The sequence below is a fragment of the Diospyros lotus genome, chromosome 8 (genome assembly GCF_014633365.1).
Source record: "Diospyros lotus cultivar Yz01 chromosome 8, ASM1463336v1, whole genome shotgun sequence".
NCBI classification, from domain to species: Eukaryota; Viridiplantae; Streptophyta; class Magnoliopsida; order Ericales; family Ebenaceae; genus Diospyros; species Diospyros lotus.
In genome coordinates, this window is record NC_068345.1 from 35499819 (window position 1) to 35521858 (window position 22040).

General features: G+C 35.9%; 4 protein-coding genes across 4 annotated transcripts; 2 read left to right on the forward strand and 2 right to left on the reverse strand.

Moving 5' to 3' along the window:
- Positions 1 to 4124: 4124 nt before the first annotated feature.
- Positions 4125 to 11592, reverse strand: LOC127807777 (DNA polymerase epsilon subunit B). The gene is made up of 13 exons (XM_052345872.1): positions 11048 to 11592; positions 10710 to 10911; positions 10083 to 10236; positions 9864 to 9996; positions 9035 to 9111; positions 6907 to 7011; positions 6718 to 6798; positions 6468 to 6598; positions 6288 to 6382; positions 6099 to 6198; positions 5788 to 5902; positions 5614 to 5724; positions 4125 to 4841 (listed from the first exon to the last, which is right to left on the reverse strand). The coding sequence occupies exons 1-13, from the start codon at positions 11208 to 11210 to the stop codon at positions 4701 to 4703; spliced, it is 1608 nt and encodes a 535-aa protein (XP_052201832.1). The 5' UTR covers positions 11211 to 11592; the 3' UTR covers positions 4125 to 4700.
- Positions 11593 to 12310: 718 nt separating this feature from the next.
- LOC127807779 (lectin-like) lies at positions 12311 to 14427 on the forward strand. The gene is made up of 3 exons (XM_052345874.1): positions 12311 to 13108; positions 13196 to 13314; positions 13410 to 14427. Exons 1-3 carry the CDS (start codon positions 12782 to 12784, stop codon positions 13783 to 13785), a joined length of 822 nt encoding a protein of 273 aa, XP_052201834.1. The 5' UTR covers positions 12311 to 12781; the 3' UTR covers positions 13786 to 14427.
- Positions 14428 to 15419: 992 nt separating this feature from the next.
- LOC127807778 (tRNA (guanine-N(7)-)-methyltransferase) lies at positions 15420 to 17391 on the reverse strand. The gene is made up of 2 exons (XM_052345873.1): positions 17045 to 17391; positions 15420 to 16419 (listed from the first exon to the last, which is right to left on the reverse strand). The coding sequence occupies exons 1-2, from the start codon at positions 17286 to 17288 to the stop codon at positions 15650 to 15652; spliced, it is 1014 nt and encodes a 337-aa protein (XP_052201833.1). The 5' UTR covers positions 17289 to 17391; the 3' UTR covers positions 15420 to 15649.
- A 2019-nt stretch (positions 17392 to 19410) lies between these two features.
- LOC127808613 (FT-interacting protein 3-like) lies at positions 19411 to 21826 on the forward strand. Its single transcript, XM_052347184.1, has 2 exons — positions 19411 to 21264; positions 21350 to 21826. The coding sequence occupies exons 1-2, from the start codon at positions 19411 to 19413 to the stop codon at positions 21824 to 21826; spliced, it is 2331 nt and encodes a 776-aa protein (XP_052203144.1).
- The last annotated feature ends 214 nt before the right edge of the window (positions 21827 to 22040 follow it).

Genomic DNA, 22040 nt, shown 5'->3' on the forward strand with positions numbered 1-22040 from the left:
ATACGTTCAATTGTTGAATATATATAGAGAACTATTTTTAATCTTGAAAAATTAAATTGGGTTCAAAACAATTATGGTAAAACATGTGTTCATCAATGCAATATTTTACTAATTATTATTATTATAATTAAATTCATATTATATTCTTAACAAATTAAAGTGATAATAGTATAATATTAATATTATGAATATAATATTCATGAGTATATTACTATATATAGTATTTCGATATTAATGCTATCAGTTATAAATTTTACTCTTTTTTGGATTGAAGTTTTATAATGCCATTACTATATATTATCAATACTACTACTATTTATTAATCATTAGTTAACTTACTATTTCATAATATTTGTACAAATTATAGGATTGATATTGTTGATATTCTAACTAATTAAGGGTAAAGATGAATACAAAAATTACCCAGTTATCTCTCACAAAGTAGTTAGTACACTAATTAAGATGTCTTCATTTTTAATGATTTAATTTGTGATATATATATATATATATGTTGTCTATAATTTGATGATATAAAAGTATTGTTTAATATCAAATTAATTGTTCTGATCAACTTTAAACTTCAATATTAATTTATTACATGTCAAAAATAAAAACTACATATCTTAATTCGTTATGTTCTTCCTCTCCGTGTTACTAGTCGGTTAATTACACTAATAATAACCCAACTTTGCATTCTATTATTATTTGGTCAATGAACTTTGAAATGTTACCTGTTAGTCATTGATATTTTAAAACGGTTACTACTTAATCACTGAATTTTGAAATGTTATCTGTTAGTCGTTGATATTTCAAAATTATTACTGCTTAGTTACTGAACTTTAAAATGTTACATATTATTCACTGATATTTCAAAATTGTTACACTGAACTTTAAAATATTACCTATTAGTCACTAATATTTCAAAATTGTTCCTCATTCGTCACTCGTGAACTTAAAGTTCAGTAACTATAGAGTGACGGGTGAAAAAAGATTTTGAAATATCAATGACTAATAGGTAATATTTTAAAGTTTAGTGACTAAGCAATAACAGTTTTGAAATATTGGTGACTAATAGATAACATTTTAAAATTCAGTCATTAAGTAGTAACAATTTTGAAATATCAGTGACTAACAGATAACATTTCAAGGTTCAATGACTAAATAGTAATTGTTTTGAAATATCAGTAATTAACATGTAACATTTCAAAGTTCAGTGACCAAACAGTAATAGAATGCAAAATTGAGTTATCATTGATGTAATTAACCCGTTACTAATTATTGTTAATCAATTTTGAAGAAAGAAATTAGGATTTTCTTTCTTGTTCAAAATTAATAATAATGATGAGAATAATATTTTACATTTCTAATATATAAATAAATTATTACATAAAAGTAGCATGGATGGCTGGGTACGTAAATTTAATTAGATTTTACTTAATTTTTTTCATACTTAGAGCGAAAAGGTTATTTAATTATATTGACCAACTAAAACATGTGCCCTTCAAATTAATCACAACAAAACAATCTTATTAATTGCTATATATGTCAAAACTATTCTCCACCTTTAAAGTAATAAATGTCAAAATTATGCAAAAGTTATCACCTTTTTTTTTTTTTTATCTATATATGTAATTATTATACATATATGTATATATCTAGAGACATAAATTAACATGCATATATGGTGGTATATGTGTTAATTCTTAATTAATTATTATATATAAAATTAAGAGGCATATATGCACCTCAAGTGCATAACCTCTTCAAACGTCACCTTATCCTTAATTGTATTTTGAAGAGATTATTTTATTAACTAATTAAAACATGAACTTTCAATTGTAGTTAAAATTAATACCATCCATTTAATTTACTTGGACTAAAAAATAAAAATTATTTGACACATTACCCATCAATATTAATTGGTGTCCAAAACTACAAGTAGAATGAATAAAAAAAAATCAACAATTATCATTGAATGAAAATATATATAATTAAGTTGGAAAAAGTACCAAAATAAAAAAACTATGCATGAAATATGATAATTGGAACTAAGTAAGAAAAAGAAATCTCAAATCTTCTAGAGATTTGATTCACAATATATATATAGCAATTACAAATCTTATAAATCTCACTAAATATAATATCAATTATATAAATCCTATGTCTCCAAAAAATTTATATTTGTAAATTAATTATATGCCATGATATTGTATGTATATATATATTTATTTATTTATCAAAAGGCATGCATACACACGTACGTACTTGTCTATTTTTATTTAATAAAATATACTCTTGTATTTAATAAATTTTTTAAAGTTTTTTAATACTTCTTTTGCTATTACAAACTTAATTCCCATTTCATTTCTGTCTCATAATTAAGTGCGGCATCTACTAATTATATCTTATGTATTCTATATAAATATATACCATTAATCTAATCTTATTATTATATATGCATATATAATCTTGTTTTTAATTAATTGTATCTTTTTGCATATATATGCATGACTGCATATATATCTATAATATCAATTTATCTTATTTACATTCATTTATATATATATATATATATATTGGTACTTTTAACAGTATCTAATATTTTCTCACATTTATATATAATCTAATTGTATTAATTAAGAAATTAACCCCTCCAAATTTGCTTTACTAATTCTCACATTTTTGTTTGATATTAATTAATGCATGTCCTTTTTAATTGTATATAAATAATTTAAATTTTATTTCTTTTCTAAAACCTTTCATAATATTTTACTTTCCTAGTCATCTTATCATAGGCATAAGCTTTTTTTTTTTAATATATAAATACCATTTACATTCCATTTACCTACACATATTTCCATTAAACACCTCCCTCTATGATAAGGTGACTAGGAAAGTAAAATATTATGGAGGGTTTTGGAAAAGAAATAAAATTTAGATTATTTATATACAATTAAAAACACCTCCCTCTCTATCTATATATTTTGAGATTTTTTTTATGTGGTAATTTGAATTTTTTATTATTTTAATTATACCTCTAAACTTGTATTTTCAAATCAATTTAATCTTTGTATTTTTTTTGTGTGTAACAAAAAAAAAAGTAGAATAAGATAATAAAACACACGTCACACTTTGTTCTTGTAAAAATATAAAAGTTAAATTAACTCAAAAATACTAGATACAAAAATGTAATTAAAATAATAAAAATTAAATTACCACACTAGAAAAATATCGAAATACAATGATTAAATTAACTCGAAAATATAGATTTAGTAACAAAAAAAAAATGAGTGATTATATAAAAAAACATAAAAATATAGGTACGGCCATCAAACAAAATTAATTTTCAAAAAATTTGTTTCTAACTATAACCTTTGCTCAATCATCCCCTCAGAAACGTTCGTATTATCACTGCAACAACCAAGAACTTAAATGAATTCCTAATGGGTCTCAATTAATCTAGTTTAAAATTATTTTATCAATAAAATACATATAAAACTGAAGTATAGATATAAAATATAAATACAAAATTTACTTGAAATTTATTAAACAAATGCATAAATAAAATTAATTATGACCTATATATATCTCTAAAAAGAACAGTCATAAGACTCAATCCCACTAAGTGATATTGTTTCATGATATGGTTATATAATTGAAAAATGATTCAAGTTCCTACCAAATCAAAAATAGTAATTAAGAGTTTATTATAATTGACTTATAGGTGAATAAGTCACATCAGATAGAATCTTTTAATGTGAGTCCAAAATAGAAAAAGATGAATTATACTTAATATTTTTAAGGTTTGATAAAAAAAAAAAAAATCCTGATATTTAAGAAATAAAAATAACATCTTTAAATTTTGTAACTCTTAAGTACACTTTCCTTTCACTATTATTTTATAGGTGTTAAAAATTATAAAATAACAAAATTACTCTCACTTTTTCTCTTCTCCGTCTCTCATTCTTGTGTAATTTGACTACATGTCGATCTTTCTTTCTAACGATGGTTTAACTATCGTTAAATAAGAGAAATATTAAACAAAAAAAAACCAACAGACTACCAAATTCTTACTAGCACTACAGACAAATGAAGATAATATAATGAAAGAAATGCAAAAACAATTTTAACAACAATAAAACATAAGTGTAAATAAAGTTATAAAATCAAAGAAAGTCATGGTCATTTCTCCGATATTACAAGTATTTCTTTTTTGTGGGGGCAAATCTCAAGGAGTATAACGTGAAATTACATGACTCTCTTATAGCCTTTGCGTGCAACTGTTCAAATCTTTTTGCCAAGTAATATCTCTAACATCGTCTCCGTGGAAAAGGAAAAAGTAGAACATCATGAGATAACGAGGTAGAATTTGAGGGGGACCTCTAAAGACCACTATACAAAGTGAATAATTTGCCATTCAGTTAGCAACTGGAAAGGGCTCTTGAGTTGGCTACTTAGACCAAAGATATTACCAGTTATACAGAACAGTATATCAGAATAATCACTACTTTTTACCTAGTGTCGCAGTAAATCAGTACACTTCATTGGAGTTCCCTGAAGATGAAATAAGCTGATAAGCTCAGGGAGAGAATAGACTTGGTCCTGATAATTGGGCCAAATAATAATCAGCCATGCCGCTGTTCGCACCTTCTTGCACCAAAAACACACTGCTGGCCCATACAAAGATGTTGACTTATTGATCACAATGCCGATAACTCAACTTCGCGTGTGCAAGGTCGATATGCCACAAAGGTGCTTTCATTTGAGAAGGAACCAGGGTTGAAACATGTAATTCCCGTGTAATTAAATGCCTTCTGTGCACTTCTGTCCCCCAACACTATCTGCCATATAACACAAGTGATTTAGCTATTATGCCACTTGATGCTACTTTATTTATTCTACGCGGGCTCGGAGACAAAATAGTCTATTTCTCTTTAATCCAGATACAAAATATCACTTGTGCCACTTATCTTGACATATCAAGCCTTATCCCACTGGGTGGGCCGGCTACATATCAACTGATTCAACATGTTATTTCTAATTTGTGCCTCTTGAACTATATTTCATTCCAAGTTCAGCAAAAACAACCGACTGGTAGTATTCAAAATGAAGTTGCAGATTATGACCTAAAAAGATGCAAGGTGGATGAGAAAAAGAATATGATCTTGAACTGGAAGAAAGATCTCAACAGAAATGTAAAATGTTAGCAGCAGGTTAGCTTCAAATGAAAAAAAAAAAAAAATCAGCATGCCCCTTTTGTTGGTTCATCTAGTAGCCTTTGCTTTTGAGACTAGGCACTACTATAGCCCAAGCCAAAGAACTTTGCATTAGATCACTACTAAAATCGACAACTAACATGAAGTTCTTTAGACCTTTTGAGGATATAATACTTAAATTTGATGAAATGGCTCATCCGATGAATTCGATTTTAAAAAATTAGAAATAGTAAACAAAACCGGCTTAGTGAGTTGAATGGAGTAGACATAGCAAACAAGATCCTCATGTATAGGATGCAAAAGTTATTTCACTTTGAAATGTCATTCCAATTAAATAAATCATTTCTGAGCTCCAAACAAGTCTGCTAAAAGGTATCCACACAGAAGATAGCATTACCGCATGAGGAGTTGGATAAAGATGCAGACAATGATCATAATTCCAGATAATGGGCTGTACACTCAGAGGAAGGGGACAGAGATGGCCTTGATGTGTTATGGTAGCAACAAGCTGCATTAAAACCACAAATCAGTCAACACTACAAAACCACAGAATGAAAAATTAAAAACTCACATGCTCAAAAGGTTCACTGGTTTCTTCTGTTGAAGGAGGTATCAAACAAGATCTACGCATTCTGTACAGCAGATCCTGACGGAAAAATACGATTTCTTGGGTGCAAAACTTGACTCTGCTTTCAAACATGACAAGTATTTTTCAGTCAAGAAAATAATATATGCATCAGTAAAACCAAAATGGTAACCTCATAAGAAGTCCATCAAGGGTTGGGTGGTCAGGAGGTTGTGTGCAGGAAATCCAGAGCTTGAGAGGTGCTGCTAAGTATGAAGCATATCTCATTAATTTGATGAATTATGAGACAGACTTACCTGCAAGGATTACTTGAGAATATCGCATTTGGCACATGCTGCTTAAATTCTTCGGTTATGTAGTCTGGCAAAGCACTCCTAGGTAGAACTGTAGAAGGACCTGAGAATGACAGTTGATTGTCATAAGTATGAAACACCAGTATATTTCCAGGAAAGTTTGAAGAAGAAAGAATGATCAAGTTAACACACCGCAATCGTCAGGACCAGGAATTAATAAAAATCTACTGTGGCTTTTTAATCGTGAGTGTGTCCCAATCATCCGCCCAAGTTTTCCAAACTGCAATCTGCATCCAAAGATTGTTGTTGCATTTAGTTCTGCATTGTCAGAGGTTCCTTTAGTAAATAAGCTAATTTAACCTAAGACCTCACCTGAGACTTGAGAAAGAATTGAAGGAAAGATTACAAGGATGGGAACAAAAATTTCCCATAAGAACAAATAAAGAAGGAACCACCTCTACATTCTCATATCCATCTAAGACTGTCTCTAGCTTTTCCATGGTCTTCTCTACGGAAACAACAGTGATATCGATATTAGGCAATGCCACAAACATACAAACACAAGGAACAAAAATAAATAAAAAGCTAGAGTAAGTGAATAAATGACAAGGGCAAGAATTACCTCTTCATTATCAAGCCAAATATCAGACATTATGACAAACATGTCATTAACTGCTCTCTTTTCCATCTCTGCAAGTCTCAGCTATTGGAAATGTCTAAGAAAACTTTTGTAATAATTTTTTGCCACTAAAGAAATGAACTGCAAACTTTATCTTAATGAAGACTGAAAGGGAAAGAAAGAAGAGGATACAGTTTCTTCCTTTGCCAGTGTCCCACAACCAAAAAAGTCAAATCCAGCAAAAGCAGCAATTGACTTGTCTCTGTCTTCTAAGGGAGGAAATCCACATGTTTTCACCTAATACCATGTATAGGAAAATAAATATTAGTATTTTTCAAGACTTCAATTGCAAAACATGCTGATAGATATGCAACCATAATTGAAACTTTCATCCTGGTGCCAGACAGCTAGAATTGGCACTTGGGATCTACAACGTGGAAAAAGCATAAATGTATAAGATGGAAAATTTTCACCATTTTTTGGGCTAACCAAATCCAGAGAAACATATGCACGCCAACATCTTGTTTCAAAAAGTAAAGCCAAATCCGAATATATCAAGGCATGTCCATTTTCACTTTTTCTAGGGCATTTTGTCCAGTAATAGAATCTAATGGGCAAGCAGTTCTCAGAAAATTATGGAACTTTATCATCTACTAATTTAAATACAAAAGTTTCTAATATACTTGACTGGGTTCACAAAGAAAATCAGAAGTTGAAGATAATCAAAGAGACACTAACTTGGCAATGTATGTTCACAGTAAAGAAATAGAGAAGCCTTGGTCACTAAGATCCATCTGGTTAGCATATGTTAGCCAATTGATAATCATTGTGTGGATCTTTTCTGGGTCCCAGTCAATGTTGTCACAAAGAGAAAAAGACATTTGTCTTGGTATATGTTTAACAGTCTAGAATATTTTAGTACTAACAGATGGAAGTAGTGTAAAAACCATGGGTCCTCACCCAAAAATGCTAGTGTAAGGTGACTCTTGGGTTCACAGGGACCAAGTAATAAACTCAAGACCCCTCCAGCAACTTACTGAAGTGGGATTAGGTCACGACAACCACCCCTCTAATTCCTAATTTGATCGAAAATCAATCTCAAAACACTTTTCTGGCAGGCACCCACTCAATAGTGGTCTTCGGTTGACTTTAATACCATTTGTAACACCAAAACTTCTCACCCAAAAGTGCTAGCTAAAGGTGACTTTTGGGTTCACGAAGTACTAGATGCAAAACCTCTCCAGTAGACTATCAATGTGGGATTAGCCGTGACATACCCTCTTTTAATTATTAGCATCCTCACCAAGCCAGAAATCTCATATCTCAATCCAACCCAAGTTAGTCTCAAAACACTTTCCTAGCTAGCACTCACTCAGTAGTGGTTCTGAGTTAGCTCTGATACACTTTTAACACCAGAAGTCCTAACCTAAAAAGGCTAGTTGAAGCCTTGAAAGTGACTCTGGAGTTCATAGAGCCAAATAATATACACAAGACTTCCTTGCTAGACTACCGGTGTGGGATTGGGTTATGACAAACTCCCATCCTTTAATTCCTAATATTCTTACCAGGCTACAAATCCATATCTCAAATCTAATCCAAGTCATTCTCAAAATACTTTTCTAGCTCGCACCCACTCAGCAGTGATCTTGGACTGGTTAAGATCCATGCCTAGAAGTACAAGCTAAATGTGACTTTTGGGTTCATGGGAATTAATATAGCAAAAGAGTCTCCAATAGACTACTGATGTGGGATTGGTTCATGACAAGTAGACATTCAATTAATAGAAAACAGTGAAACACATGATTGAGGTGGTGTACATCTTGATCTGTCCTTTCTCTGTAGGTATATAGGTTTTGTGTTGCTCTATTTTATTTTATTATGTTCCTTACTCTGCAAGAGTTTGCCCCCATTTGAGGTGGATTCATCTATGATATTTTACTTAAAAATAACAGTTTGGAACATTCCAGAACCAACAATGGGATAATTATGGGTAAATGCAGGCAAGGCAGGAAAATGTTCAGTGTGGCATATTCTGTAATGCACCGTAGGGAAACATTGGGCTAACTTTGGCCACTATATCTAGTGCAGGCAGTAATACTCATATCTTAAATAATAAAGGAACTATCCTATCCTAAATAATGATTGCAATCAAGTATCCAAAAAATTATGCATAACCATGCAAAACTAGAATAGAAGTAAAACATAAGAAACATACAAACATCTTCCAAACAGAAAGGTCAAAAACGCTATTTTGAAGTTAAATGGCAAAAACAGTACATAGAAATAAGACAACTGGAAAAGAAAAAAGAAAAGCACTAACCTGAAAGATACCATCCAAAAGCATCTCTCCTTCTGCTAAAACAATAGTATTTTCTGAGAAAAACCCTGTTGTTATCTTGTATTGCATGTCAAAGAAAATCGTGGCAATTTAACATTCCTATGTTGGAATGTAAACCATTTTAAGGCCTACCAACAATTCAAAAGCAATTCACCAACATACTGCATTTTTGTAGCTTCCACCAGAGAAGCCTTAATTAGTTTAAAAAAAAAAAATCAATACTTTGACCTCCCAATGTGTTGAATGAACCCCAACCTAGGGTCCAACTGACTTTAAATTTTTGGAGTTTCCATTAAATTATTATGCAAGAGCAAGAAAATATGAGATTACTAGTAATAGGAACACAATCCAGCTTTTCAGAAAAATGCCAGGAATTTAAGGAATAACCTAAGTGATCATCAGTTGTATCTTCCTCCTAGAGAGCGAGTTCAGCACTACACATGATATAGATTGTTACTGCTAGTTTACAAAATAAGAGAGATCAGATCAAATTGGTTTTGCAACGTAATAAGAGCATCATACTCCTATGTTAAAAACGAGTAGATTTCAAAAAAGACAAGAGAGACACAAAACCAATTTCACAAAATCAGTGGAATTTCTGAACAAACTAAATAGTCACACATCACAAAGTCCTTCAAAATTCGTTTCATGGAGTTATTCAGCAGATTAAAGAAATCCTCCCATTCATTTCACGAAGCTATTCATCCAATTAAAGAGATCATCCTTTTTGTAGACAATAAGGCAGTATCATTCCAAGCATTAAACATAACAATCTTATGAACATAAATGAACAATACATTTTTTTAGGATATTGCATCAGCCAAATTGATTTCAACGGCTGCCGTGAGGTCTTCCAAATAGAAATGACCATCCTCCAACTGAGATATAACACCCATGACCCACCTTCTCCCTGTTAACCCAATCAAACTCTGAATTGGAGATATCTGCCCAACAAATACACACTTAAGGCATATATCATATAAGCACAACCTGTGCAATCAAAGTGTGTTTGCAAGAAATAAGGCCTAACCTCAAAACTGCCAAACTGAGACCTTTCGGTATCAAATGCAGACCTAGAGAAATGCGGATCACGAGAAAGCCTCTGGAGCAACAACAGAAATCTATCCCTATATAAAGTAGCTTTTGCAGCAGCATCACCATGAATTGGAATCCTTCCTTTATGCCTATGATTTAAAGTTATTAATATCATTAAATCATTGTAATCAAATAAATGAGAACAAGAATTGCAATCTTGAGGAAGGAATTCCTATATCCGACACTAACAAGAAAATACATGCAAAATTCCAACAACCATAGTTTCCCACCTTCTCCAATTAAGACAGACAGCATAAAATTACCTAAACAGACTAGGAATCATGTTCGAATTAGGAGTTCTATTTGCCCTAATTTTTGTCTATAAATATGTGAGCATAATTCTTGTAGTTGTAACTTTCTCAAATAGTGAAAAACACCTAGTGCGGTCGTGGCCTAGGCATTCTTTGTAGAACCGTAAATTTTGTCTTGTGTGAGTGATTTTGTTCCATGTTTTTTTAACCGCTTTGATTTGTTCCCGAACATTCAGAAAATGCAGATAAATAATTGACGACTTGAATTGAAAAAGAAGTGGAGAAATGTCAAGGTTAATAATAGGATGTACTCGAAGAAGACTTTTTTGACTGGATCGTAGTGGAATTTGGGGATAATGAAGATATCGATAATGCGGAGAGCTGCGGACGACGAAAAGGCGGAGCTGCTGTCAGGGATTTCGTCCACTGCATCAGAGCCACCGGCGGCTTCGGCCTCCCGGAGAAGGCTGATGACTCGATGCACTGGTTCGTGATCCAGAATCGATGATTTCACTGCAAACACACCGAATTAAAATTAGGATTGACACCAGCACAACATAATTAACAGAAATCTTCAGTGTATTTTCTATCTACGTAATTGATCAATCAAAACGGAAAGAGAGATGCAGAGGAAATGTATATAGATTACGGGATTGGTGATGGAGCTCATCGAGGAGTAGATCTAGGGCTTCGTCTTCGGCGCCCTGGAAATGAGTTACGAAGGACAGCACTTCGTTTAGAGCTTCCACTTTCAAGGTGTATCCCCCCATTTTGAACTTCTTCTGCACCTTCTTCCTCATCATCGCGCTCATCTCTCTTGTCTCTATCTGAAACTTCTCCAGGAGCAAGCGCGAGTTCCCTTCCCTCCGCGCAAACAGTTGGCGCTCGTCAATCTTCCCTACAAGCAGCAACCGGAGCGGCCAGAGTGACCTTCCCTTGCCGCGGCAGATCTCACTCTCTTCGTCTCCGGCGACCAACTGGTTCGTTGCTAATCTCTACGCTTTTTTGGGTTGGCGGGAAAACCCCTAAAAGTGAGCGTAGCAGCGTAGGGGAAGTGGGACTGGGCGCGAAGTCGGCTTGAATCTTATCCCGTTCGCACGTGCCAATTTTTTCTTTCACGAAATATAAGAAAAGGGAGGACAATTAAAAAAATAAAAATTATGACCAAGAAAAAAAAAAAAAAAGCAATTGCGTTAATCTCCTAAAAGTAAAAAGAAATGAAATATAATATAAAATATTTTATTATTATTTCAACGAGTAAGGAATGAAAGTGAATACATAAACTTATAAAGTCATGTGGCTTAATTTTATATTTTCTTTTCCTTTTTTTTTTTTGGTTTAGAATTTTCCTTTTAACTCTATTTTTTTTATTTGTTTATGGAATAATTATTATAAAAGTCAGAAATGTAAATTACATATTAGGGTTTTAAGTAATTCTTGATATATTAGAACAAATATTCCAAGGACTTTAAAAAAAATAAAAAATTCAACCAAAGTTGGTTAAAATTATTGAGCATCACAAAGATTAATTATTAAGGAAATTAAGATGATTAATTTTTATAAGCAGTTGATAGCTTTTTTATATTACTATTTTTATTATAAATAAATAGAGAAAAATTTCATTATTGTAAAACACGTCAGAATGACTTTCATATCATCAAGACCCCCTATCACACAAGCTCTATAAAAGCCATAATATTTGACTCTCAATTGAAAAAAAAAATATATATATATATACATATACATCCTCGTAATTATGGAATATGTGACAACAATATTTGGGCGATTGCAATATATAGATTAATTTTTTTTTGGATGACGCTTCATCACGAGCATTCCTATTGCTCGGCCCCACGATTCTAACATAAAATGTAAATTAAGAAATCACAAGAGTCAAAATTTGAACATTAACACACTATAAACGTAAATGTGAGGGTAAAAAGTCTTTTTTTCATGTTCATCCTGACGAGTGAGCTATGCCGGGCAATATATAGATTAATTTGGTAAAAGCACAAGTGGGAACGTCCAACGCTTGTATCATACTTTCCCGTGGTCGCCAGGATATGATTTTGGCCGAAAGCAAAGATGCTAGTGATTATATTCTTCAACACCATTCTGCCATCATGAAGGAATAAAGAGGGCATCAAAATATGATAACCATGCAATGCAAAGCCATACATGGAGCTGACGGAATAAATTCTGTTGTGATCGGCATTGGGCTGCTTATTCCATAAACTATATATTCCTACAAAGTAAAGCATTTCATTAAAGTAGACCATACATGTTAAAACATCACTATCATTGTACAAAAATCCAGCAAAAATATCATTTTCTCATACCATAAATTGGCCATTTTGCAACCCATTTATGATACTGTGAAAAGATGGGAGCAAGTTCGTCTCAAGATGAGGCTCAACAAGTTACAGAAGAGCCAAAGAAATCAGTGCCACACAGCTCATCATCTTCTGGCGTTAATTCCATGCCTAATGAAACAACAGAAGTGACCCGTAACCAAGACGAAGAGCCCAGGAAGAGAGTCTCCGAGGGATCTGCCATTGATTCTAAGGTTGGTAGGACGACAGCGCAAGTGAAACTACCCCATAATTACGAAGCCATTATCAAAGATGCAGACTCGCCCATTGACAAGTCCTCACCAGACAAGCTGTCCGATCAGCTTCAAGCAGGAGTGTTCTTAACCCAGAAGAAAAAGGCAAGCTCAATTTGCTTTCTCTTCTGCCTATGAATCTTATTTGTGTTAATATGCCCTAAGACATGAAAGTTCCTTGTTTCCATGCAGAAGTATTGGGTTGATAGGAAGTCCAATAGCAACTGTTTCATGCTGTTTTCCAGAGATCTCTCAATCACTTGGTCTGAAGATTATAAATATTGGCGTTGGTATAGTGAGAAAGAAACAAGGTAACTAGAACCCGCAATCGCTACCCACCAAAGAAAACAACAATTGTTTCTCATGTGTCCATAATAACCACTTGAGATTTCATGTGGTTTTGCAGTGATGTGTTGGTTGAGGTTGCCGAACTGTTAAATGTTTGCTGGCTAGAAATTCATGGAAATTTTGAGGCAAGAAATCTCTCACCAGGAGTTGAATATGAGGTCGTGTTTGTGATGATGTTGAAGGATCCCGCTTATGGTTGGGAAGTGGGTGTGAACCTTAGGCTAATTCTTCCTGATGGAAGCATTCAGCAGCATGAGGAAAATTTGATGGAAAAGCCAAGAGGAAGATGGATAGAAATCCCAGCAGGGGAGTTTAGGACTTCACCATCGCATGACACCATGGGAGACATTCAATTCTCTCTCTGTGAATACAAAGGTGGCAAGTGGAAGAGAGGTTTAGTTGTCAAGGGTGCTGCCATTCGCCCTAAAACCTAACTTTAGATTTTGAGAAAAATAATTGTTCTTATGTTAGTCTTGAAAACTAACATACTCATGTCCTTGGTAGCATTAGGATTATTGGAAATAAGTCGAATGACAATCGAACCAACTCCACTTTTTCTGCAATATCAGATGTTTTGTTGCATGTTTTAACTATATTACATCTATCTTGTTCTTATCTGTTGTCACTATACCATACCAAGAAGACTATTCCTATGCAAACGTCTTACCGATAACAACATTAAATCTAATACTATTTTCTTACCATATGTACTAAAATGAAGGCACGACATACCTGATCTCATCTATAATTATGAGTTTATATAGCTTTCATTGCAACATTCTTCCTCATGATTCCCCCGTTTCGCTCTAATAGCTTCATGTTTCCAAGAACCTTATGATGTTGCCATTTAGAGTTTCTAATTTTAACTATTTCTAGCATATCTCCTCCCCTTCTATTCCCCACACTCTTTCTGGTCTGTTAGGTGCACAGAAGCCCAGCTTCTGTTACCATTGCAATGGATGATGTGGATCAGGAAAGACAAGTTCTTTAATCCCTGCAAAATGGTTGAAACAAACAATTCTTTATCAGTTGGGACCTAAATGGCAGTCTAATTCATGAAACAAAGTTCATTATCACCTGGATTTAACATCTAACAAGTCTTTTTCCATATATCAGTTTGTGGACTGTCCCTGTGAGGCTAAGAACATATATCAGTTAAACCAGGAATACAAATTTTAATTGATCAACTACCACTTTCTGGGACAACATGAGGGAAGTAACTGTAATAGCTGTCATATATGATTCTATAATTCTTGCTGCATCCATCATAATTTACAAGTATGCATAACTGTATGAACAAAAGCATCTTTAACTGAAGGTGAAGGTTTAGGACCTGATACAGCTCCAGTAATACAAACTGAAGGTGTTCAAAAAAAGTTGATTTACAATTTGACAAAGTCCTTAACAAATTAGTAGCAACTGAATAGAAGAACAAAATGGATTGGATAGCATACCTGAGCCCCTATAATGAACTAGGAGACTATCATAACATATACTCTGGTAAATCTGCATATATCAGTATTCATGAAATATCAAACTTCCAGCATGGCTTCTAACTGCTGTACGAAGTAATCTAGTAGTCTAAGGAAAAGGATGCTACTGCTTGTGAGAAGAGCAATCACTGATTCACCTGGTTTTCCATGTGCAAGCTTATTTTTTATTCCCCTCTTCCAAGATGATGTTGTAAAGAACAAGACCGTTCTATTTAGACATAAACACATATCTTATGAAGAGAAATTAAAATGTTTGCAACTTTGCATGTGTATTTGGACATTACATACATGGCAGTCATTGATCAATGAACATTTCTTGTACTAGATAACTATGAGTGCATCAATAAGTCTATACATTAGCTTATCCTTTCTACCAATGTCAAACAACCAAATTTGCTTCTTTAAACTTGAAGCATGAATTTTTGTTTTTCTTGGAAGCTAAAAATTAAGAACCCCCCAAAGGAGCAGCACCATGGAAAGCTTGCAAGAGATAGATGCACTAATCCAATACCTCCTTTTCATCCATAGAGGTATCAGGGCAAACCAACCAACCCTAGAGTATCATGTCCGAAATATATATGGAAAGTTTAAACTAGATCAAATAGTGGTGGTGGTGATGAGGATGATAATAATTTGGAATGGCATTAACAAAGCATGATAAAACAGAGAAAAAAATATCATAGTAACTTAAGATTTCAAGCAACCAGAGTATCTGCATGAGAACCGAAGCTACAAAACTGAAAAGGACTGTCAAACCTAAAAACCATGATGCATGATATTCCATTATAACTAATGTCCATCCAGATCAAGAAGCTGGAACAATCCGTCTATAAACTGCTTGGAAAGTTTGCCCTCCATTCCGAGCAACCTTCTGCCCTTCCTCAGTGGCAGTACTCAAGAGTTTGACAACAGGATCAGCTTCAAGTTCTTCGTGTGAAAGAGGTTCAAACATAGGGTGCCTCTCTAAACAAGTCTTCATCCAGTCCCCAAGTTCTTCCACATCTGTAATTGTGTATATGATCCCTCCAACTCCAAGCACGTAAGCATATTCGTCTAGCAAGTGTGGGCTGATAACCCTACGGCGATGATTCTTCTCTTTAAAATGAGGATCGGGGAACAGAAAAAACATTTTTGAAAGCTGTCCTTTCTCAAAGTAATTGGGAATGTATTTCATGGAATTAGTTCGCACCACTGATATATTACGGTACTGACCAGGATTTACCCCTCTCAAAGCCAAAATCCGTTCCTTGACATACTCCATCACCTTATCTCTCAGCTCCATCCCAATCATTAGCGTATCAGGAAACAACGTTGCAAGATTAATTAGAAGTCCTCCAAAACCGCAACCAATGTCTGCAAACTGGATCTTCCTAGAATGCCCAACTTGATCAGATGAAAATAGTTCAGGGAAATGTTGGGAATACTCAACATGGCAAGGGGAGATAGGCACTGGAAAGTGAGAGTCACTTAGCGGATTGCTGTGAGCCCGTGCTCGATAGAAACGTTTCCGCGGCAAACGAGTTGTTTTGCTTATAACAGGGTTTGCCTCATTCTCTAGCATCTTTCTTCTCAAAACTGCATGGCAGTAGCAACTCATAAATTAAAAGACATAAACATTGAGCTTTACACACCAGATATCTGAAAAGGAAACAGATAAAGATAACTGATATAATCAACTCCTCTACAATATTTGACGTTCCACCTAATTCTAGAAATCTGTTGAACTTTTATCTGTAATTTGCTGCAGGCACTATGTACCGTTATCAGTTTTCACACTTCATTTTGCCCGAAGTGAGAACGAATTGTATTGACATACAAAAATCACATCAGCACTACTACATAAAGGTAATATAGTAGGCAACGAAAATACATGTCCATATCCTTTTACTCGGTTCAATCACACATGACAATTCTTGCACGCCCAATTTGAAGTGTCGCCAAACTCCTCGACAGGGGCGGATCCAGAAATTTACGGTGGTGGGGGGGCGCTAGCAGGGGGATTGGGGTGTGGGTCCCACCTCCACTTCCATGGGGCCCGCGCCCGCCCCTCACAAATTGCCGCAGCGAGCGACCGAGGGCGAACAAATCAAGCATAAACAGCTAAAAAAAAATATGGCCGAAAAGCATAAAAACCGCAAGCATAACTAGCAATATCTAGATTTAGCTGCCAATCGAGAGAATCACAGAAGAGAAAACATACCAGTTGTACAGATCCGGGCTCGGATGAAGCAGATATGGGTGTTAGCCGCACTGCCGCAGCGAGCAACAGCGAGGGCAAGCGAGAGCGAAAGAGAGGCAAGCCAGCGACGGAGCGAGGCGCCGAGAGCGAGCGAGCGACCGGCGACGGACGGAGCGAGGGAGAGAGAAGGGTTCGCAGAAGAGCAGGGGGAGAACGAAGGGTTTGGCGGTTTGCAGAGGCCAGAGGGGGTGGGCTCCAAAAACATTGGGCGGGGCTTAGATAGATAGATCCAGTTGGGCTGAGTTATTATTAAAAATTTATTTATTTTTTTATCCTATAAATTTAAATTTAATTGTGGGGATCTGAAATTCCGTCATTCAAATTTCAGTTCCCAAATTCCTTTCCCTTTACTCAGCAGCCAAACAGCTAATCATAGGTTAACAGAAAAATATGAGAATCCGCGGTACATGAAAATAACCCACCCACCATTTGGAAGCGGTTCATCAACCAGAATAAGAACCGCGCCAACTACCTAAAGCAAAAATCCATTAAACAGATCGGGAAACCACTATAAAAATCATCAAAATCAACCTAATTAAACTAAAACAAAACCAACCACAACTACAATTGAAATGCATTTAAGAAAACTTTGAACCAATATTGGTTTAGAATCAGAAAGTTCAATAACGTATATAGGATTCCACCAACCCACGAACATGAAAATTCTCGTTGACGATGGTTTTTGGAACGATCACTACGTGCTATCTCTGTGAATGAACTTCGGGAATAGTATCTCGAACTTGGCAATGTCGAACCTCGAGTATAGAACCTGTAAGACAATGGAGTGACGGGACTAGGGTCCCTCGGGGTGGACTCCGAGACTCAAATCAGTAAAATAAATGTAAGTAGTAATAAACGTGAGAGTTGTAGAGTTTGATCATACCTGGTGAACACTCTTATCTTGTATAGGTGGACATTTTATGGGGTACCCGAGATAAAACTCGATATGAGCAGACACGACTCCCAAGGATCTCAGGTCAAGTTGGAACAGGTCTTGCGGCCCAATCCGGATTTCTCGGACTCTATTTCGAATTGTGGATTTGCCTACGTGTCGGTCTCTCGGGCAATCCACATGGCGAGCGAGGCCACTAGCACGTAGGGGTATTATCGTAATTTTAGGTAGTGTCACATCACTCGTGTTAAAAAATAGCACACATAAAACGTATGTTTAAATGTGCACTGAACTTATCGCAAACTCTATGGTTGATAGGATTAGAACAGAAGCGACGAGCTATGAATCAATACTAAAATCAGAGTATTTAGTCTGCCCTTTAAATTAGCAAAACATTGCAAAACCTAATGTGTGAAGTTTGAATTGAGGATCGAAATATGTAAGTTCGTGTTTTAGGGTTTCTACCAGGCGTCCAACTCAAGATATGAGAGAAGAAAGAAAGTGTTGGCACCATATTGTTACTTTGGTTTTTGTTGCGGGGTTTAATTTATTGAAATTTTTAAATGAAATAAGTTGTTGCCCCTACATTACATTATTAATGTAATAAAGTTAATTATTTAAATTGTGTTCTATTTTAATTATAACTCTCATTTTTTCTTAAAACTTTTGAGACTATTAATTAAAAAAAATCAAATTATTAGCACATTAATATTTTTATTTTAAATACAAAAAATATATATATGGACACGTGTTATTTCAAGAAATAAATTAATGATTAATTCAATATCATTTTGACAACTATAATTTATTAAATAAATTCTTAAAAAATTAATTTATGCTAATTACGAACCAATTATTCTCACATTATTTTATAAACAAAAATTATTTTATGTCGTAAAAGTGTAGATGATATTCAGTATATATTCGTTAAATAAATGATTATTTTTTCATAATTATTATGAGACTCTTTATTAAAATTTTTATCATCTAAAATGCAAAATCACATTTATAATTTTATATAGAATATTATTAAGAGTTATGACTAATGTATTCTCCTTTGATAAGACTAAAGCAGCTATGTTTCATCTGCCTAACATCTCTTTTATACATTTTGTTATGGTTATTAAAATTAAATTAAATTGAGTAAAAATTTAATTAAATGTTTTTTTTTCAATTAAGAATGAAAGGTTAGGATTAAAATATATATTTTTAATTAAAAATTAATATTTAATTAACACGATGATCTGTCGTGTTATTATCAACATCAGAAAGTTAATTTTTTGTTACCAAAATTATAGGAAACAGATGATTGTCTCTTGATCTTCCTGTAACCGTTTCAAAACTCAAAATTCCAATCCATTGTCGTTTGATAGTCTGGACGACGAGCATTTCTTTGTTTCGTTCTTCCATTACTTTTGCTCAATCCAATATACGGATGCCGCCGAGAACGCAGACCCAGAATCCGGCGCCGGCGCCAAACCCTCCGGAGGATTTCGCTTTGAAGGAGACATCCCCGAATCTCGGGGGCGACAGAGTTACCACGACGTTTCATCTCGTCGAGCAAATGGACTACCTGTATGTCAGGGTAGTCAAGGCCAAGGAGTTGCATCCGAAGAACGTTAATAATGGCGGCTGTGAACCGTACGTTGAAGTGAAGCTTGGAAACTACAAGGGTGTTACACAGAATTCTCAGAACAAGTCCAACCCAGAATGGAACCGGGTCTTTGCGTTCCTGAAAGATCGAATTCAGGCCTCATTTGTTGAGGTTAACGTGAAAGATAAGGATTCCGGTGGCGACGATTACATCGGCAAACTGGTCTTCGAACTCTCCGACGTTCCGAAGAGAGTTCCGCCGGACAGTCCGTTGGCACCGCAATGGTATAATCTGGAAAATCGGAACGGGCTTCGGGTCAGACCCGAGTTGATGCTCGCCGTCTGGATGGGGACTCAGGCCGACGAGGCGTTCCCCGAGGCTTGGCATTTGGACGCCGCCGGGGCTATCGGCGAAGGCGTAGCGAATATCCGATCCAAGATATATCTCTCCCCGAAGCTGTGGTATCTCAGAGTGAACGTGATCGAGGCCCACGAATTGCAGCCGAGTGACCGGACTAGGCCGCCGGAAGTTTTCGTGAAGATTGCGCTGGGGAACGTGCTAATGAGGACCAGGATTTCTCCGACCAAGACTGTGAATCCGATGTGGAACGAAGACTTGATGTTCGTAGTTGCAGAACCGTTCGAGGAACAGTTGGTTTTAAGCGTGGAAGATAAAGTGGCGCCGAATAAAGATGCAATTTTGGGTAAGTGTGGAATTCCTTTGCTGAACGTTGAAAAGAGGACAGAATGCAGTTGTGTGAGTAGCCGGTGGTACAATCTCGAGAAGCCATCTGCAGGCGGCGGCGGCGGTCAGAAGATTGCCGGCAGGATTCATATGAGGGTAAGCATGGACGGCGGGTACCATGTTCTTGATGAGTTGACTCAGTACAGCAGCGACCTCAGGGCGACTGAAAAGCAGCTCTGCAAGCCCGGCATGGGGGTGTTGGAATTGGGGATTTTGAGCGCTCAAGGCTTGTCGGCAATGAAGACGAGGGACGGCCGGGGGACAACCGATGCGTATTGCGTGGCCAAGTACGGGCAGAAATGGATCCGGACCAGGACAATCATAGACAGCCTGAACCCGAAATGGAATGAACAGTATACTTGGGAGGTGTTTGATCCTTGCACTGTGATCACAATTGTGGCATTTGACAACTGCCACCTGCACGGAATTAAGGATAAGGGAGTCCATGATGCCCGAATGGGGAAAGTTAGGATTCGGCTATCGACACTCGAAACGGATAGAGTCTATACCCATTCATACCCGCTTATAGTCCTACATCAGTCCGGGGTGAAAAAAATGGGAGAAATTCAATTGGCAGTAAGATTCACTTGCTCCTCATTGTTCAACATGATCCAGACCTATTCACTGCCCCTTTTGCCCAAAATGCATTATCTTCACCCACTGTCTATCTTTCAGCAAGACAGTTTAAGGCACCAAGCGACTCAAGTGATCTCGACGAGGCTGAGCCGGGCGGAGCCGCCTCTAAGAAGAGAGGTGGTGGAATATATGCTCGATGTGGGATCCCAAATGTGGAGCATGCGCAAAAGCAAAGCCCACGTTTGCCGTATTGCCGACGTTCTATCCGGCCTCGCCAAAGTGTCCCAATGGTTCGACGATATACGCACCTGGAAAAGTCCTTTCACGACGACAAGTGTACATTTATTGTGCCTGCTACTGATCATCCACCCAAAGGTAACCGCTAATCATTTATCTAAAATAAAAATAAAAAATTTAAAGTTTACAGATAGAAGAGGATTAACTTTACGTACGTGGACAGCTAATTCTCAGCACGGTCTTGCTTTCAATTTTGTTGGTGGGTCTTTGGAACTACCGGAGCCGGCCAAGGCATCCGCCGCACATGGACGCCAGGCTCTCGAAAGCCGACACGGCGACGGCGGATGAACTGGGGGAAGAGTTCGACACGTTTCCGTCGTCCTGCAAGGGGGACGCTCTGAGGGCGAGGTATGATCGGCTGCGTTGCATTGCGGCGAGAATGCAGGCGGTGGTGGGAGATTTGGCGACGCAAGGGGAGAGGTTCCATTCGCTGTTGACGTGGAGGGATCCGAGAGCCACGGCTCTGTTTCTGATCGTCTGTTTGGTTTGTGGCGTACTGTTGTTGTTCGCTCGGATGGAAGTGGTGGCCCTTTTTGCTGCTTTCTATGTTCTGAGACATCCGAGGTTCCGGGTGAAGTTGCCGTCGTCGCCGTTCAACTTCTTCAGGAGGTTGCCGACGAAAGCAGACAGCTTGTTGTGAGGTGAAGCTCTTCTGAGCGTGATTGGTTTCTTGATGTGATGATGCTTTGCTTGCTTACTTGACTGTTGGGACTTGGCGGGTTTTGGTTTGATTAGTGGAACTTTCTATTTTAAAAAAATAATTGCCTTCTAAGTCTATGCCTTATTCTAAATTCTTTTATTTTTGTGAAATTGGACCTAAATCTAAATACTTTCTATATATATAACGTATTTAG

Excerpts from the sequence above, each read along its gene's own strand:
- LOC127807777 (XM_052345872.1), bottom strand. The coding sequence starts at position 11,210 with ATGAGCGCGATGATGAGGAAGAAGGTGCAGAAGAAGTTCAAAATGGGG. Across the intron at positions 10,237-10,709 it reads GTCAAAAAAGTCTTCTTCGA|GCATAAAGGAAGGATTCCAA; the intron begins GTACATCCTATT and ends TTTAAATCATAG. Across the intron at positions 9,997-10,082 it reads CTCAGTTTGGCAGTTTTGAG|ATATCTCCAATTCAGAGTTT; the intron begins GTTAGGCCTTAT and ends TTTGTTGGGCAG.
- LOC127807779 (XM_052345874.1), top strand. The coding sequence starts at position 12,782 with ATGGGAGCAAGTTCGTCTCAAGATGAGGCTCAACAAGTTACAGAAGAG. Across the intron at positions 13,109-13,195 it reads TCTTAACCCAGAAGAAAAAG|AAGTATTGGGTTGATAGGAA; the intron begins GCAAGCTCAATT and ends GTTTCCATGCAG. Across the intron at positions 13,315-13,409 it reads TATAGTGAGAAAGAAACAAG|TGATGTGTTGGTTGAGGTTG; the intron begins GTAACTAGAACC and ends GTGGTTTTGCAG.
- LOC127807778 (XM_052345873.1), bottom strand. The coding sequence starts at position 17,288 with ATGTTTTTGGAGCCCACCCCCTCTGGCCTCTGCAAACCGCCAAACCCT. Across the intron at positions 16,420-17,044 it reads AGCCCGGATCTGTACAACTG|TTTTGAGAAGAAAGATGCTA; the intron begins GTATGTTTTCTC and ends ACTGCCATGCAG.
- LOC127808613 (XM_052347184.1), top strand. The coding sequence starts at position 19,411 with ATGCCGCCGAGAACGCAGACCCAGAATCCGGCGCCGGCGCCAAACCCT. Across the intron at positions 21,265-21,349 it reads TACTGATCATCCACCCAAAG|CTAATTCTCAGCACGGTCTT; the intron begins GTAACCGCTAAT and ends GTACGTGGACAG.